Below are 17,748 nucleotides of genomic sequence, written 5' to 3'. Positions count from 1 at the left end.
AACCTGTACCGTACATGCACATGTATTAAATGAAAGAAAATGCTTAGCATGAAAATAAATAAAGTACAAGAACCTCACATTTGAACTTTGTACAGTTCTTGAGTAAATGTACTAATTAAATTCTACCACTGATTACACTTCAAAATACATGTATAACTTTTGTTTTTTTATTTATTTTAATTTCACCTTTTTCTCCGTGTTGTAGGTTTGTGATGATGGTGTTTGAACATCCTGAATATGTTTGCAGAATAGATTGTGGCAAAAGCGAAGAGCAGACAGCAGGCATTTGCAGCAGATGTTGTACTTGCGCCGGGCGTCCACCGGGGGGCGGCACTCCCTCCAGTTTGACGCCGCTGCCTTGGAAACGCAGCGGCGGAGAGCGTCACCACTTCCTGGAGCTCACGTTGTTGCTGACATCAGAGGCGCAGCTCCAGGGAAAAACTCAGCTCCGCGCTGTTAGTGTGTGTGGAGACAAGCAAAGAGCAGGGTGAAAAAACTTTCCTTTGAAACGCAGCAAACGTTGCAGTTCATTCCCGTCCGTGAACGCAGCTCTGGATTATGCACCTGGGAGAAGAGGAGAAGATCTTTCTGTCCGATTGCAGCTTCTGGTTGTAATTTCTGCTCTTCAGTACAGAGCGCAGTTTCCGGATATCAGCCCACTGTTTTGGGAAGATTTTGCTCTGCATCTGTTTTTTTTTTTCCGCTCTTCCTGTCGCTTGTCTGTCATAACTTAAAGTCGATTAATTCATCTTCATAAATCCTGCAGCCACAACTACAACATGGACACATACAGATAACAAGGTAAGAGTCCAGCCTGGATGTTATTCAGATCACTGCTGTTAGACTGTTGTTTCCTGTTTATTGCACATGAAATGCCAGGACATTGAAATATACTTGCAGCTATTATTAAGTTGCTCATCTGCGGTTTAGTGGCTGTTCTAATCAAACACAAGCATGTGCAGTAGTTGTTTACTTGAATCTACAGGATGGGCCTCCTTGCAAGTGGAAACTGTCAGTTGGACCAGTGTGCTTCAGCACAAATGTGTGTTCCTTCAGTAAATTTGAATTTGGTGACATGCACGCCCATAATCAGCCTCTTTTTTATTATAAGAAGATATGCTTTGTTGATGAGTTCATATGTTGCTGCTGGATTAAAGGTTTATATTTGATTGTCAGTGGTTAATTCCAGCGTCAAATACTCTTTTCATATGGTTTTAACAATGCTGCGTGCTATACTTATCATCAGGAAAGCATAGATTGCATGTCTGGAGGTGTGAGTGATTTCTGGAAAGTCATGGTCACCCTGTGCTTGTAGACTCACTCATAGTCTGCATCCTTTTCTCTCTGCTGTCACTCTTCCAGACCTCTGTGATTCACAGTGGTCACTTAAACCGGTGTTTTCCTTGAGAGGAGGAATCCTCAGCTCTCGTCCAGAAAAGTCCTTCGCTTCCTTCCTGCTTCCTGTCCGTTTCCATCCATGCATTCTCAAAGTGTGTTGAGCCCACACTGAGGCCATTATAGTGTTAAAAGTGATGACGATGCTGATGAGCTTCATCCAGAGCTCACCACATATACCTGCAATGGCAGACCTCTGAGACAATCCGCCAAATTAGATTTTAATGAGGCCATCGTGTTCGTTCATCAAATCAAATCCATATGAAGTGCACTCGCAGGAGTCCGAGCAGCAAACTGACGGATGGGTTTATCAGCACATTGGCGTGCCCTGGGGGCTCCGAAATAGCCTTAAAGCGAGAGTCAAACTGTCAAGTGGAAACCGCCCACAGATATGATTGGTGTGCCTCAAGCAAAACAATCCATTTGGCTGATAACAGGACTGGATCCCACAGTAAACACGCCAGCTAGAGACAGAAGTGATGGGCTACTAATTGTGTTTCGATGGCACTAATGAAGAAATGGGGCCTGAAATGGGAGTTCATCACAAGATCGATACTGTTTGTCATGTGCTTGAGGAGAGTTTTGTCTCATTCAAAGGTTTTCAGAGAGCGCTGTGTTGCCGGTCTGGAGAGGAGTGTGTCGTGCTCTGTGGACTAAATTCCTCAGAAGCCCACTTGTGAGAAAATTGTGTTCACCTATTAACTCTCCTTAACGTCCTGCTGTCGACTCTCAGGACGATTTCACGCCGGCTCCTTCCTGCAAGTCATTAGCTGAGTGTCTTAATCAGGCTGAACGCGACCTCTCGTCCCTCACTTAGCCCCTACCGCCGAGGAGTGTGAAGTCATGCATCACATGCAGGGTTCACTGGAGTCTGATCACGTCTTGCCAGACGCCCACTGACCAGAGGGCCCGGAGGTGAAAGGTTACTGTGACTCATGCTAAGGACTCATTATCTTCCCTTGAAGGCCTGTTTTGGATGTTGCCCGGTTACACTAGAAAACAAAACACATTTGTCTTTAGGTGTGAGAAAGTGTCGTACCTTCTTAACTGTCCTGGTGGGATTATTTGACAGTGTGTTATTGTTTGTAGTCAACAGAGATGTTGTGTTCAATTAAAAGGGTCAGGTAACTGTTCAAAACCTTCACTTTTTACACATCTTTTTACAGTCTAATAGAAAACCTGTTTTGCAAACTGGAGGTCTGGAGCTTGAAAGATATGCAAATTTACTCATTAGAGACGGTCTAACAGAAAAATGCTTTGATTGCATTATGGGAAATGTAGGTGCCAGCATTTGTAGCGCTTGGCTCATTCACGTGATTAAATCCAGGTGATGCTTTTAATTTTGACATTTAGTACCCCTTTAAAGTTAGTTGATTGTTTTCCCATCAGTCTACAGACATTTTTATTTTGCCTGTCTGCTAATTGATGTGATTTAATGTTCAAATACACATTATTTTTCTCATACGGCCATTGCTGCAACACCACAATTCTCTCAGTCCAAAAAGCTCTGTTTTAGCTCCAGTCCACCTTAAAGTTTATAAGCAGACGCCGCTCCATGTGAGCTTGTGACGTTACCGGCCCTCCTCGACAAAGCTCTCTGGCGGCGTAACGTTAAAATGCACACCCAGTTTTCCAGTCATTTTGCAGACATTTCCATCACATTTCATCAAAAATAAAGTTAATCAACAGCGTCTATCCTCAGATGAGGGGGGCTGATGAAGACTTCTGTTTATTCTTGCAACCAACTAAGCTATTAAGTACAAGGGATTCTCTGTCAAACCATTGGATAGCGTTGTGTTGAGGCATAGAGCCAGAGACGGGGACGAAAACCATTTAAAGTTTCATCACTGGGACATAATGGAAGACCGCCATGAGTCTTCCTAAAGCTGCCAATCTGACCAATCTCAGGAACTGAGAAAGGCCAAATAACAAGTAACCATTTTAAGAGTGCTTCAGTTCTCTGCAGAGATGGGAGAACCAGGCCGAAGGGTGACCCTCTCCGCAGCACTCATCACATCAATCAGAGCTTTGTGGGTAGATAGAACGCTAGAACTGAATCACTCTCTAGTAAAACACTAATGAAAGCCCTCTTAGACTTTGCCAGATGGCGCACAGGACTCTGAGCATGAGAGGGAAAAGATGATCTAGTCTGTCAAGACAAGAAATTGAGCTCTTTGGCCTGATTGCCAAGCGCTGTATCTGGCAGAGCCCAAATACCAGCCACCTGGATTATACCATCCCCATGGTGAAGCAAGGTAGCTGTGGCCTCAAGCCACTCAGCTGCAGAGACTGAGAGACAGGTCAGGACAGAGAAAGCAACGAGCTCGGACAAATACAGATATGTCCTTGAGGAAAATCAGCTCCACAGAAAGAAAATGAGAGAAAATGCTCTCTGATTGTCTTTGCTCTGTGAGTTGATCCAAAAGTCACAGTTTGCAGACACTTTCTAAACAGTGTGACAAAGTTTGAGCTCGTGCGCAATGTAGAAAGTCTGACACTGCACAGGTGTGCAAAGCAGGTTGCGGCACACCCAACATGACGTAAATCACCAACTCCTGACTGCGGTGCTTCTGGATGGTAATACTGAATTACTTAAGTTTTTTTTTTTTCACAAAAACTATAATTGCTTTGCCATTGTGCTGTATTTTTGTGAAGGTGAATGGAAGTAAATAGAGCTTTTATCCCTTTTAAATCAAGCCTACAACAGAACATAATGCAAGGCTTTCCGAAGTCAGTCTGGGTTGCCGTCCTTTATCCGGGAGACCGCGGTAAGGTCCGGCCCCCCTCCTCCCCAGAATCCAAGAGGAAGTTGTCCTGATTGAGCTTTGTCTGCACAGATTGTCTGACCGTAAGGACAATGCCAGCAGCAGCAGCAGAGCCTGAGCCTGCAAGGACAGCCGGATAGACAACAACACACTGGCAGACTGCTCTCATACAATAACACTGAGGACAAGTTTGTGCTAATTGTTACGTGAGATACCCGAACTGGCCAGGGCTCCTTGTTTTTCACTGTATTCCAAAGTGTTTTAAGTAAAGAAGCGAGGCTGGTTTGTAGTTTGTTGCACATTACATTAAATGAAATTAACGAGGGGGCTCGCAAATCATGAACCTGCTTTTAGATTTTCCCATCGTCACACTCACTCAGCTTGATTATCAAAACCCCAGAACCGACACACTCTTCGTGGATAAACCTGTGGTGGCGGAGCAGAAAGACTTTCTTGCCTGTTCCCGAACCACAGCTGTTTGACATTCTGTCTCGTGAAAAGGGTTTAAGTCTATGAGCTGTCTCTGCATGGCTGCATTTGGGTGGAGAAACACAATGAATGAATGTGCTTGTAATAGCATGTCACCGCATAATGGAAAAGACAGCTTACTTCACAGATTGTGCTTAGATTCCTCTCTGGGGGAGGAGTACGGTTCTGGTGATGGAGGGAGTGGATATATAGTGGATGGCAGGAGAATCACTGCTTCATCTGGCTATTTTTAGCCAGTGTTGTGCGTTTGATGATAATGGCAGACAGATCTACTTATCTCTGAGCTAATAGAGCCATCACTGTCACTGAGGAGGATGCTCTCTCACTGGAGTCTGATTGGTACCAGTGGTTAACACAGTACATCCAGTTCCAATATTTAAATGCCACTCTGGGTCCTGATTGGTTCAAACCGGCAGTGACTTAACTGAATGTGAAAAAATCCTAAAGTGCAACCCTAAATAAAACTCAGTGCTCTGCAGAATAAAGAGCTCATTGGAACAGTTTGCACTCCTTTCATTTACAGTAGAAACAAGAGATACTAATGTGTCAATAATGGCATTGAATCAAAAGGGAAATTCCTTTATTTGAAATAAAACATAGATTTAGTGCCAGATGACGGGAAGAATCCTCTTGTCGTATCCTGGGAGGGAGTTATTAAGCCATGTGTCCCATTGAAAATCTTGGATCTGTTCACTGCAATAACTCCTGTGAGACAAAGCAAGAGGAGCCAAGGTTATGATAAATGAGCGATGAGGCCCCACATGGCGGTTCTCCTGCCTACGCAATCCGAACGCCACCCAGAAGTCCTTAAGTGCATCCCTATGAGAAAACCCTCGACTCCTCAGTGTGCTGGACATACTGCATTGTCTTACTTCCCAGAATCGGCCTGAATAACGTGTCTGACTCATGTGGCCGCAGCTCAGTCTTGGCAAGCGTTCAGCGGACAGGACACCCCCGCCACTGACCTTTTAAAGAGTAAGTCACCTAAATATCCGTGGCTCACTAATCACCCTTCACTTCCTGCCCGTGTTGCAATTCAGACAGCCTACTGGGTATTGTGACCAGCTCAGCGTCTCCTCATGATATCAGGCCTGTGATGCATTATATGTGACCTCATCGGTGGCGTTGTTCATTTTTATTTTGGATACAGCATTTGAAAACCTGTGTTGTCATGTCAACAATTCATGAGTTGTAGCTGTTAAAGGACTTTTGTTTGTTTCACTTACACGTTGCATCGCAGCTAACCATGTTCAAACCATGGTGCTGAGAGGGAGTTATGCTAACCTGTTCCAAACCATGGTGCTGAGAGGGAGTTATGCTAACCTGTTCCAAACCATGCTGCTGAGAGGGAGTTATGCTAACCTGTTCCAAACCATGCTGCTGAGAGGGAGTTATGACATGTGACAAAGGTCGCCAGCTGGAATCAAACCGGTGACGCTTGTGACCATGCAGCCATATTTCATGCACCACTCCGCTACAAGACGTTTCCATGCTATGTTTTTTGAAAAATGTTGATGTATTTAGTTTGCTATTCCAGGCATCCCTCCCATTAACTTCCAATTGGTAGGAAAATCAACAGTCTTGCTGTATAATCATTTTGAGCATCAAGATTGATCAAGAGTTAGATGATAACTCTAGATAAACATGCACACATCTATATGGTAAATATGAAGCCTGAAGCTAGTCCCAGCAACTGGTTAGCTTATCTTGGCACAAAGACTGGGATTGAGGAAATGGCTAACCAGACTTTGTCCAAAATTAATCCACCCACCAATACCTCTAAATCCACTCATTAACATGTTATATCTCCTTTTGTTTAATACCGGAATATAAAAACAATTTGCCATTACTGCCACGTCTGGCACAAAACCCCTCATAAAACCACAACTTGTCTTTTTTACACTTTGTTTTTTGTATGTATTAAACAAACGAGATATAAGATGCTTAATTTAGTGAGCTTTAGAGGTGCTGGCAGAGCGAGGCTGGCTGTTCCCCCGTTTCCAGTCTTTATGCTAAGCTAAGCTAATTAGCTGCTGGCTTCATATTTACTGCATACATGAGGATGGCATCGATCTTATCATCTCAATCTCAGCAGAAAGGGGAATATGCATATTTCCCAAAATGTCTAACTGATCCTTTTAGGGGCTAATATGTGCTAACACACTGGTACAGTCCTTTAAATCTTGCTGCCAGCCCTGAAGTTTAAGCAGCCATCTCATGTCATCTCTGATGCCCATGAATATGCAGATTTTCCTTCAAACCAATCAGAGAAGAAGCTTGGCTAGCTGTCAGAATCAATCAGTTTTATAGTTGCTGAGAATAAAGCAGCACTTTCGTGGGTTGGAAGGGACCAGGGTGCTCTGATCTTCCTTGTCTTCCATCGGTACAGTGCTTTGGCCTTAGTGCATGTCCTCAGTGATCAAACACTCACAGATGCCTTGTCCTCTCTACCTTCTGATCTCTGTGATTCCCTTTATGGACTGTCTACTTTGGCATTGGGTGGCTGTTGCAGACAAGCTGTGCTGGAGAATGGAAACCCAATGAGCCCAACAGGCACGTTGCAGAGTTTAGAAGTTGACCTCTGAAATGGCGATTTCCTTGGGACTCCACTGGAGTGATGTCAGACATTAGGTCATACTGCTCAGGCCATCAGGCAGCTGGAGAGCAGACCTTCCACTTCTCTGCAGCGAAGAGGGGGGAGTTTCCCTCTGAGACCCACAGCCGACATCACATTGTTTACTTGGCTAGAGAGTGATGTAACGGAGCTGAAAGAGGTTAGTGCATATGTGCGCATGCATATACGTGCTTGCCTGCAAAGTGTTGGCTGCGATTCCTGCTCAATCAGGCCAATAAAAATAAAATTGCAGCGTGCGGTTTGAGGTGCACGGCTCTGCTTCATCTCGCTCAGACAATTCCCCCACAACCCTCGTCTGAAATCCCATCCTCTGCTGTCCTCTTTTTAATTAACTTCCTCTGTCATGTCAGCACAGTCCTCATACTGTGACAAAGGAGAGGCCTCTGCCAGTGAAACATTGGCCCGAGCCGTGATGTTATCCATGTCTGACAGTGAAGTGCGTCACAGTGTTCGAGAGCACTTCTCGATGTGGGCAGCATTTTGTAGGTTTTGTCTCATGATCTAGCCGAGGGACAGACAGTCTTTTCTTGGAGGATGCGTGGCGGCAGGGCGGCGAGAGCTAGCGGTGATTAGCATTTGATCTTCAACAAGCGGGGCTGTCACGACGCCCGCCTGCCAAGGAGCGTGTGGAGAATTGGGCCGGCGATCTGTGGGCACCACTCGCCCGGCGTCCCGCTGGGCAGAGGGGCGAAGCAGATGGGCCATCTGGTGACTCGCTGGCACAAGACAGGGGCTGTTCTGTTCCCGTGTGTGTGTTTGTGTGTGCGACATCAACTGACTGGGCCACGTGGTCTTAGGAGACCACCTGTCTCGTGGCTGCTCCTCATCTCTTTCATGTGTGGTCAGTAGCGCCGCACTAGCACAGCCTGACGTAGAGCTTTGCTGGAACATATTATACCCCTCTTCAGTCCTCGCTGCCTTACATCTAAGGTATATCTGATTTGTTTCGGTGATGAAGAAAAGTTTGTCCACCTCTAGCTGTCACATTGTGATGCGTTCAGAACACACTGTTCTCAGAAAGTGGCCACCCTTGACACATTTCTGCCCACTCCACGTTTATGCTTGCTGATCCATCAGCTCTTGCGATTTGTGCCACTGACAGCAGCGCACTGCATGTTCCCATGTTCAAACTCAGCTGGCGCCCTGTGACTCTGCCCCTCAGGCTGTAAATTGCCTCAGTGGCCGTCTTTATTGCTTTTATGAAAAGTTTTCTGGCTGACACAAAGAGAAAGCATGAGTGTCTCTGCAGACAGGCTGGGGCGTTTGTCTGTGCTGAATGTTTGGGACATAGTGTACGCAGCAGTGCAGGCTTTAAAAGCGCATGCAGCACGGACACTGGAGATAGTAGTAAACGATGCTTTAAGAAAACATGATCTGGGGAGTGTTGCTAGTAATCTCTCTGGAGGCTCTTTAATCTTTTTCCAAAGATTTTGTCTTGGAATCTGCTGCACAGCTTTATAAACCCTCACTCCATTAATATTGTATTTTAAAATATTTCTCCTATTCTGAGTTTTTTTCTTTTTATTACAGCTTTATATGGAAAGCTTCCTACTAACCCAGTACATTATCTCCACTTAACACTAACTTACGACATTGATGCTCACTCCCATTGTTACTGAGCTCCCTCTGAATGGGAATATGCAATTTATCATGTGATAGACTGTTTAGTTGACTGCAAAAATGAACCATAAAAAGTGTCACAGCAGCAGAGCTAAAGCATTGTAGCTGTTAGACTCTGAGATATTATAATATTTTGTTTTATTATTTTTTGTTTTTTTAAATCATACCAATACAGGTTTCTTTGTGCTGCATGTCTTCATTCATACAGAAGAGGAATAGACGTATTAAAGTACTTTTACTGATGTCCTGTTTTTGTCCTCTCGCACTTCCTCTTTCATGAGCTGCTTTATGTCCAAATGCAAATTGTCATCTCAGCTTGTTTCTGTATTTGTCGCTTTAAAAGCAGCACGATGAGAGAAGAAATAGCACATTGTTCTTCCTACGAGTTGAATTCAAGTGAAGTTGAATTCATGAGCCCCGGCGCTGTTCCTCAATACAGCACACTTGGTAGTTTTGTTGATGCAACTTGGTGTGGGAGGACCTGTGGCTCATGGGGGCTAATATTAGCTTAAGTTAGCAAACTTTGGATTTGTACTACTGACAAGAAGTAATTCCCTCACCTGCCGACTTCTCTATTTCTGTCATACATTTCAGCTAATCATAATAATTGTGGCCTCTGTCGCTGTTATACAAAATATAGGTTGGCTGGCTTCACATGGGTCTTAAATTTAGCCCTCTGCAGCACTGAAGTGCTTTTTCTGGCTTTCTGAAACGTGCAGCTTCCCTTCGGTCAGCCTTGCATGGCTTTGTGATACTGTATGAGGGAAACGCACATTTTAACGTTACAACATGCTGTACTGCAGCTGCTTCTCTAGTTCCTGTTCTCCTTTTGCTAAGCCCGCATGCAAAGAAAGCAAACAAATGTGTGTTGTTGTGGAGACGTAAATCTGTTTGCAGTCGCATTGTGAGGACTGGCCTTCCTTTTGGGGACAAAATGTGAGTCTCCATAATGTAAATCATTCAGTTTTAGGGTGAAGACTTGGGTTAAGGTTAGGGTTATGTGGGCTGTGTGGGTTTTGTGTGAAATATCTGCAACAGGATGTGACATCTTTCAGAAAAGCAGTATGAAATGATGGTGATTTTTGGGAAGTGGTTCACTCTGCTAAACAGCTGCATTTTCTCCTCTGTTCTTTGCTTAATATCATCAGTGGAACAAAAAAAAAAAAACTACAACTGTCAGAGGTGAAAGACTCTTCTCTGTATCACCTCATTATGGGATGTGACAACCTCTTTTCTGCTCTGCGCTCACCAACTTAAAGCACGACGAAGGCTTTGTCTTTGAAGTGCTCATGGTCTTCACCTGAGGCAGGCAGTTGGGCAAACACCCACGCCTGCATCTCTGCTGCACTATGAGATCTCAAGGGCACGAGGCTCCTGCACCATCAAACGCTGAGGAATTCCTCCGCCACTGCTGGCTTGTGGTTCTCAGAGTGGCACTAGAGAGACATCAGGGCATTGACAGGATTCAGATGGCTTGAGTTACAAGCATCAAATACGGCTCTTGGCTGTCATGTTGTTATTTGTCTGCCAGGAGTTTTCAAAAAAAAGGATATGTCAATCTCAAGAGACCATCCTGGTTAAATAAAGATTAAGTAAATAACAGAAGCGGGTGACATTGATATTGGAAAAAAAAGCGCTTTGTGTTGAAACTACCACCTGCGTCCTGTTTTCTCATTGTTTTTGCGCAATCACAGAAATATTATGCACACCGAGCTGAAGGAAAGTGGCACAGTTCTTGGATGTTGAAACCGCGTTGTTTCTGCTTGTTGTTCTCAGGATGAAATCTTCGCTTGCAGAGAGAAGTTGAGCTCTGTGCTCGAGTTCAACAGGGCCACTTCCTGATGATGACAGTAAACATGGGTGAGTAGTATTCGAAAGCGGGCTGCTGTGCGGCGCATACATACAGAGACTCGCACGATTGTAGGGAAACACACAAACATACACACCTCTCACACATCCTCTGGCAGGAACAGTGTGGAGAAAAATAACACATGTACGAGAGCGGAAAAGTGTGAGGAGGCTGTTAACAGCTCCAGATGGCCTGCTTCATACACACTTGTTTGGGTCTTTTTACATTGGTGATAAAAATGTTGTTTTCCTGCTTTTTTATTCCTAAACAGACAAATGATTTTGAACATGGGAAGGTTCTGGGTGCGCACACATCTCCCTTGAAAACTCAAACTAGAGTCCAGTGCTGCACATTTATTTATATTCACACCTACCAAGGCTGTGCACACACATATGCACTCCTACCTCTATGCAAAACCAGTCACCCACCCACACACACACACACACACACACATACAGAGTTCCTCCATACAATACAGCTCAAACGATAGACTGTGGTGTATTTGCATGTGCACAGGACCTGTAGGCCTGGAGGAGCTGTAGTCTCAACTTGTTGCTAACTGACCTCCATAAACAAAGTTAAAAATGTTGAATCGATGTCAGTGGTCTGTCTTGCCATTCAAAATCAAACACAATAGACTATGCAAAGGATAAGATAAAATAAAACTTTATTAATCCCATGCTGGCGAAATTGTTAGAGACAGCCACGAGGAAAAGAGAGACAAAGAAAGATCAAATAGAGATTAAAAAGGGATACAGAACAAATAATCAGGTATATATATATGTACATCATATACAAGAGTATAAAACCATTATTGCCATTATCGTAGCTGCAGTGCAGCATCCACCCGTGACTCGTGTTGCCTTTGTTTCCACAGATGACGGTCTCCAAAATGGACCCGGACAGCACAGGAACTCACAAGGTAAACCCAAACTGTCCCAGATTTTAAAAAATGCATTGTTTGGCATTTGGGGAAATACATTTAAAGGTGAATGAGTTGCTCGGTACTACTCTCATGTTAGTGTGTTGAGCAGCTATCTTAGTGGAATTTAGCATAAAGGCTGGCAGACCGCTAGCGGGCTCTGTCCAAAGTTCAAAATTACACTAACTGACAGTTAGCAAGCTAGCTAGCTCTGAGAGCTTTTTCCCTCTCTTCAGTAGCTTTTTATTGAATTAAATCATTTATGTTCTTGAGAAGAAAATGCCCAACAGCTTTGCAAAAACAAAAAAGTTGGGATGAAGTTCTTGTGACCGATGAGCGCTAGCATGTTGCTGTTTTGCTAGCATGTTGCTGTTTTGCTAGCATGTTGCTGTTTTGCTAGCATTTTGCTGTTGTGCCAGTCGAGCTGTTTCCCCTTGCCTCCAGCCTTTTGGCTAAGCTAAGCTAATTGCCTCTTGGCTCTAGCTCCGTACTTCATGCGCGAACATTACAGCAGTGTAAATAACTCATATGCATATGGGCATATTTCCCAAAATATCAAATTATTTCTTTAACACAAGTATAAACAAAGCCCTCTTTAAGAGCTCATTACAATTCCATTACAGTGTAGTGGAAATAGAAGCATACACAGGCCAGGAGGAGGAATGTCACAGCCTTTAGATGTTGAATGGAAATGTTAGTGTACATTCACCAAAGAAAAGACTTTCAGCATAGACGCTGTACTAACATTAATTGCGCAACTATTGTCACACACCCACAATACCCTGCATTACGTCAGAGTCATTATTCTCAGTGAAAGATTAACTTAGGGGTTTAAATGTTACACCCATTAGATGCTAAATTAGTTGCATCGCAGTTTCCACAAACAGCAAGGTGTGTAGAGAGTTTGGAGTGCGCCTTGCTTATTATAGCTGGTGTGTGTGTTGTGTTGTGCGTCAGAGCTCGGCCCGTGCTGCTGCAGAGTGAGGACACATTTGGCTCCAGCTGCTAATCCTGCCGGATGCCTTTGCCATGATGTGTCTCTCGGCACCAGGAAATCCCCTCAATGTCTTCATTCAGGCAGCCTGCCTCACACACACACAGTCGCTGCTTCGCTGGCCCTTACACACACTTTGTTAGCTTGCAAGTTGCAGCACTAGCCTCTTAAAGCCAGTGTTGTTCTTTAAACACTCCTGGGGCCCTGGCCTGCGTCTTAAACTCCAAACCCTTTTAGCTGTTCTGGCTTTGGAGGACTTGCGCCTATCTGCAGGCTATCGAGCAGCACAGCTGCAGGAAAATAAGTCCTTTTATGTAAACTATCTTCGACTGGAATTCCAACTTCATTTCACCCACTGCCACTTTCACAGTGCTCAGCCTTAGCCTGAGAAAAAAGAAAGATGCAGAGTGATGATGCAATGCCCAGCAATCAGCCTCCATTGTGGATTGTTGCTCGCTCTGCTCAGCTTCCTGGAATTCCCCCTTTTCGTATGCTGGTCACATTTTACCCAAGACACAAGACGAAGCACAGGAAATGAGCTGCAGGTATCCCGAACTATGCACATCCAACCAGAAAACACCATCAGCTGTCCCGGTCACGTTGACACGGGGTTCCTCAAGTAGCTGGTTTGTGAGGCTGCTCCTGGCAGTGATGTGTGAGCTGGTTGCTTTCCACTGTGTTGGTGGTTAGCCTTGGCCGGCCTCGGCCTGGCAGCGGCCGTGGACCAGGCCTCGGTGATGTAATAACTTCATTTATAGGCAGCCATCACAGCCGGATCTGTGCGCCACCACGCATTTCTCACACTCTCGCTGCCCCCTTCGCCAGCCGACCCTCCCACTCTTCCCTCTCTACTGTTATCCATAGGCCTCAGCGCAGGCCTCAAACACATGTAAACACACACACACACACATGCAGGCCTCTGGTGTTTGTTTTGTATCCTTGACTGCTGTGAACAGGGTAGTCTGGAACCCTGAGCCTGTAGACTGAAACAGCACCAGAGAGAGGCAGCGACAGTGAGAAACAAAGATAGAGGTAGTGCTGGGTTTGATCATAAGATTTTTATTTAAGATTTAATAGAATAAGTGGTGAAGTCTATTAGTTGCTCAACAGAAAATCAATTGACAATTTAGTTGTAAAATGCTCATTTGCACTTCTTTGTTTAAAAGTAGTTATAAATCAAATATCTTTTGTTTTGGGACTTCAACGTGAGCTTTGGGAAATTTTGGTGAAATTTTCACTATTTTTCAATCAATTATAAAAACAAGTAAAATTCTATCTCTCTGAAACAAAACAAAAAACCCTGCACACTTTTCTTGTCCTGCATATAAAGTAGTAGCAGCATGTTAATTAATTTCGTGTCACAGAGTGGCCATGGACAAATGCTCTTAAACCTCGTGTCCATCTTTGAATGATTCAATCAAAAATCCATTAATCTGCTAATGTGGAATAACGTGGTTAACCCAGCTCTGTATTCAGAAGAGAGACAGTGACTCAGTTCCTTCCTGTTTGGAGAGGACGGGCCCGGTCGAGCTGTTAGTCATCCACCACTCCTGACAGCTTATATTTTAACTAGCCGTGCTCCTCTGTGTGAGTCCCAACAGGGAGCCTCAGCTCGACACAGTATGCATGTGCAATGAAGAAACATTGCGTGGTTTTGTCTGTGGAGGCATGCGGCTCGTTTACATAGTTCATTCATTTCTCTATTGTTCCCTCCGTCTTATCTCCTAAACAAGCTAAGAGGGGAAGACACCACAAGTGGCTCACCTGTCTCACCTGATCTTATCTCAGCCAAACTACCCACACATGCAGTATGTGTAGTTTTGAACCTGTTGCTTGGAAAGGAATGTCCTAATGAGGCACAATGACAGCGTGCAGGCTGCACTTATAAAAATGCTTACATGGTTGTCTCTAATTAAACTCAGTTCTCGCTCATTCAGTTTTGATGTGGTGTTTGACGTAATAAAGCACACAATAAGTTATCGTAATTCATTTCTTCTCTCTTTGTTCTCACTGTTTGCACTGTGCTGAGATTTTGTGGGTGTAACTTTACTTTATCGCTCTGCCTTATTCATCTGGAAGTGGAGGGAGTGTGACGGTCAGCCAGGAGGAGACTTGCACCGTCCCTCCTTTCGCTCCTGTTGCTATATTGGGATTGTCAAACAAGACGTCCACCTCTGCGGTTTGCCGTTGGTGGGGCTCGACCTCAGTTTATGTTAGCTCGCCGACTGGGCCAGTCCGAGGTGAGCGTTTGTGGTCGCCACAAGAGCTGGTTGGAGTAGCTCTCCAGTGGAAACTGGCTTTGAGTGAAAAGCAGATGATTGATGAAAGATTTAAAGTGAGATTGTGAAACTTTTGGAGGAAAAAGTGACACAACTTTTCTTTTTAAACATGAAAAGTTGAATCCACAAGCAATAAAACACACCCTTGCTTAGTTCAGTGCACTCCAATGTTTTGGAGCTACAGCCTAACTTGGTCTGGTGTGACCAGTAGGTTATGGTGGCTAATATTAGCTTAAGTTAAATAAGTTAACAAACAGCACACAGCGAGTTTGGTGCCTCCTCTGCTTGGGCTTCTGTTACATTGCGTTTTAATATTTGGTAGCTCTTCATCAACAGTTCCACCATCTCCCTTTAAAGGGTCGTTTCACCCAAATTACAAAAAAAAAAGCCAACACATGTTTTCTTCTTACTCCCTGCTGGTATCCAGCCATGCAAATGTTTTAGGTGCCCATGTTTTGAGACGTCCATCTCTGAGGTTTCTGCCCTCAATACAATGTAGGATGCATAATTTAAAAATGACTGTTTTTGACACATTTCAGGATTTGTTTTTATAAACACTGTTGCTTAAGATATCTCCAAGTGTGTAGCAGCTCAAATAAGCTAATTCAGGCATATTTTCCACATCTTGTTGAAAGATATTGTGGAACATATTGGGCAGTACGAGTAGTAATAAATAGGGCAGGTTTTGTGGAAAAATGTTAAATGACGACACTTCATTACCAGTTATTGACTTTTAGAGATTGATTAGAGTGAATGTCTTCAATTGAGAATGCCAGTAGTTGAGCCAGTAGTATGTGCACTAATGCATGCAGTGCATCCACTGTTCCCCACAATTGAATACAGTTTCTTCGTCAGTATCATTAGAAAACATTAATTCACTCATGGTGGGCAGCTTTTAGTGCCACAGCACTCTCTGGCGTCATGTTATCTCGCATGAAATTCATCACGTTTCACGGTTTTGAATTTGGGACAAATAGACCACAGGAATCGGATCGGGGAGCAGCATCGGCACATACCCTAGGTATCGGAGTGGGCATTGAGGAAAAAGCGGTGCATCCCCAATCTGGGTGGGTCAATCCGTGTTTGTTTGCGGTGTGCGTGCTGTGTCCCCTGGGTGAACCCAACGGACTGGCCCAGTGTCGGCGAACAGCCGGCCACAAGGCCGGTACAGTGGGAACGAGATCAAGTGTCGCCTCAGACCCCATCTGCTCCCCGTGCTACTATCACACTTGATATGTGACATTCCCAGTGGTCTTTCACACACACTGATCCCTTTTCTTTTAAAGAATGTGGTCCATCCTGCAGGTGCTGTTTGTGCTGCGTAGCACACACCTGGCCTGGTTTCCCTGTGAAGGATGTGTGTGTGTTTGTGTTTTTATAATGAATGCACCCAGGGCTCATCTGAGAGGCAGGCAGGAGCTGAGGTCAACGACCTCTTCTTTATATTGTAATCACCGCTCTTAGATAATTGGTTCTATTAAAGTCTCTTGATATGGTAATGTCTGACATGCTCATCTGCATGATTGCCCCCTTTACACAAGAGAGTGTGTTGTTGGTGTGTTTGTGAGTGTGTATGGCAGAATGTGTGAAGTAGGAGGCGAGAAATGAGACATGGAGAACTAACTCGATGCTGAGCGTCGGCCTCTTGCACTTGCAGGATTTCTGAATGAGTTATAAGAGTTTAATGAACACCATAGGCCTGTCCTCTGTAAGGAGTGATTTATGAATTTTAAACACACTTGACTTCCTCTTGTTTAGCCTCTGATTTCTCCATCAAAGCCGCTAAGCTCAGTTTAAGCCTGCAGCCACTTTCTCTCTCAATCAGTGTTTGACAAAAGAAACGATCAATCTTTGTCTGATTACAGGAGACCAAATTTCAACTAAAGAATTACGCTCCTGAAATGTAAAATGAAATATTGAAGTCCTTAATAAGCTCCAGGCTACCCACTCGCGTCCACATTGTCCCCTGCGACAGGCACTCATTGACACACATGCTGCATTATTAAACACCTTTGCTCTTTCACAGCCTTTCTGTGCGGAGCTTGAGAGCGATCAGCATTAAGTTAATCCACAGAATTCCTCACCGTACTCACACTTAAATCAGGGAAGTCAAAGATTTGTCTCGCACAGGTGTCCCACAGAGAAAACTTGTTCTTGTTCGGATTGTTCAAGAGAGAAACCGCTGGATTCTTTCCAGTAGTGGAAACTCCACCGATGGTATCAGAACAGGAAGTAACACACCTGGGCCCAGATGAATCACACTCTGTGTTCAATCATGACTAAAACTGTGTGTACGCACAAAGACAGAAATATGTGTCGCAATATGGACAAGTGCAATATCTAAATGGCGGGAGCTGCCATTTTTTTGGAAAAAGGCGAAATGTGTCACAACATCGCATAAAAATGCTACAGAAATGCCCCGGCCTACATATCTTATTCTCCAGACCTGAGGGACCCCAGACCCCAGCGAAAATCACATCATTATCATCGTCGTCATTCTTGAATGTTTTCAGTTTTTAGTTTATCTCTCCCGTGCCGTAAGTCATCGCACATGCCTTTAAAGCATCATCTTGAAAACAGTGTGTACACATGGTCTGAAGCGCACACAATCTCACTGTGCATTCTTCTTTTATAAATGCCACTTTATGTTTGTGTGTGTGTGTCTGGGGGGGCTCCATCTGGTTCCAGGTGTTTCCTCAGTGCCTGGTCTGAGCCAGCACAATCTCTAACTCAACCCACGTCACTAATGATCAAACCCGACTTGTGTTACCCTCTCAGGCTACCGTCACTCATTTTACGC

At 44.4% G+C, this 17,748-nt stretch overlaps 1 protein-coding gene across 2 annotated transcripts in view; it reads left to right on the top strand.

Annotated features, from left to right (window-relative positions):
* The first annotated feature begins 423 nt into the window (after nucleotides 1–423).
* map3k22 (mitogen-activated protein kinase kinase kinase 22) overlaps nucleotides 424–17,748 on the top strand; it is a 39,846-nt gene continuing 22,521 nt past the window's right edge. The window contains exons 1-3 of one of the 2 annotated variants that reach the window (XM_041961737.1): nucleotides 424–801; nucleotides 10,681–10,764; nucleotides 11,631–11,675. In XM_041961737.1, the coding sequence (XP_041817671.1) occupies nucleotides 10,746–10,764; nucleotides 11,631–11,675 (64 nt within the window). In that variant the 5' untranslated portion in view covers nucleotides 424–801; nucleotides 10,681–10,745. The remainder of the gene's footprint in view (nucleotides 802–10,680; nucleotides 10,765–11,630; nucleotides 11,676–17,748) is intronic. The other variant, XM_041961736.1, reaches the window with a different exon arrangement.

The sequence above is a fragment of the Chelmon rostratus genome, chromosome 20, assembly GCF_017976325.1.
Source record: "Chelmon rostratus isolate fCheRos1 chromosome 20, fCheRos1.pri, whole genome shotgun sequence".
In the NCBI taxonomy this organism is placed as follows: Eukaryota; Metazoa; Chordata; class Actinopteri; order Chaetodontiformes; family Chaetodontidae; genus Chelmon; species Chelmon rostratus.
This window is presented reverse-complemented; position numbering and strand designations above follow the sequence as displayed.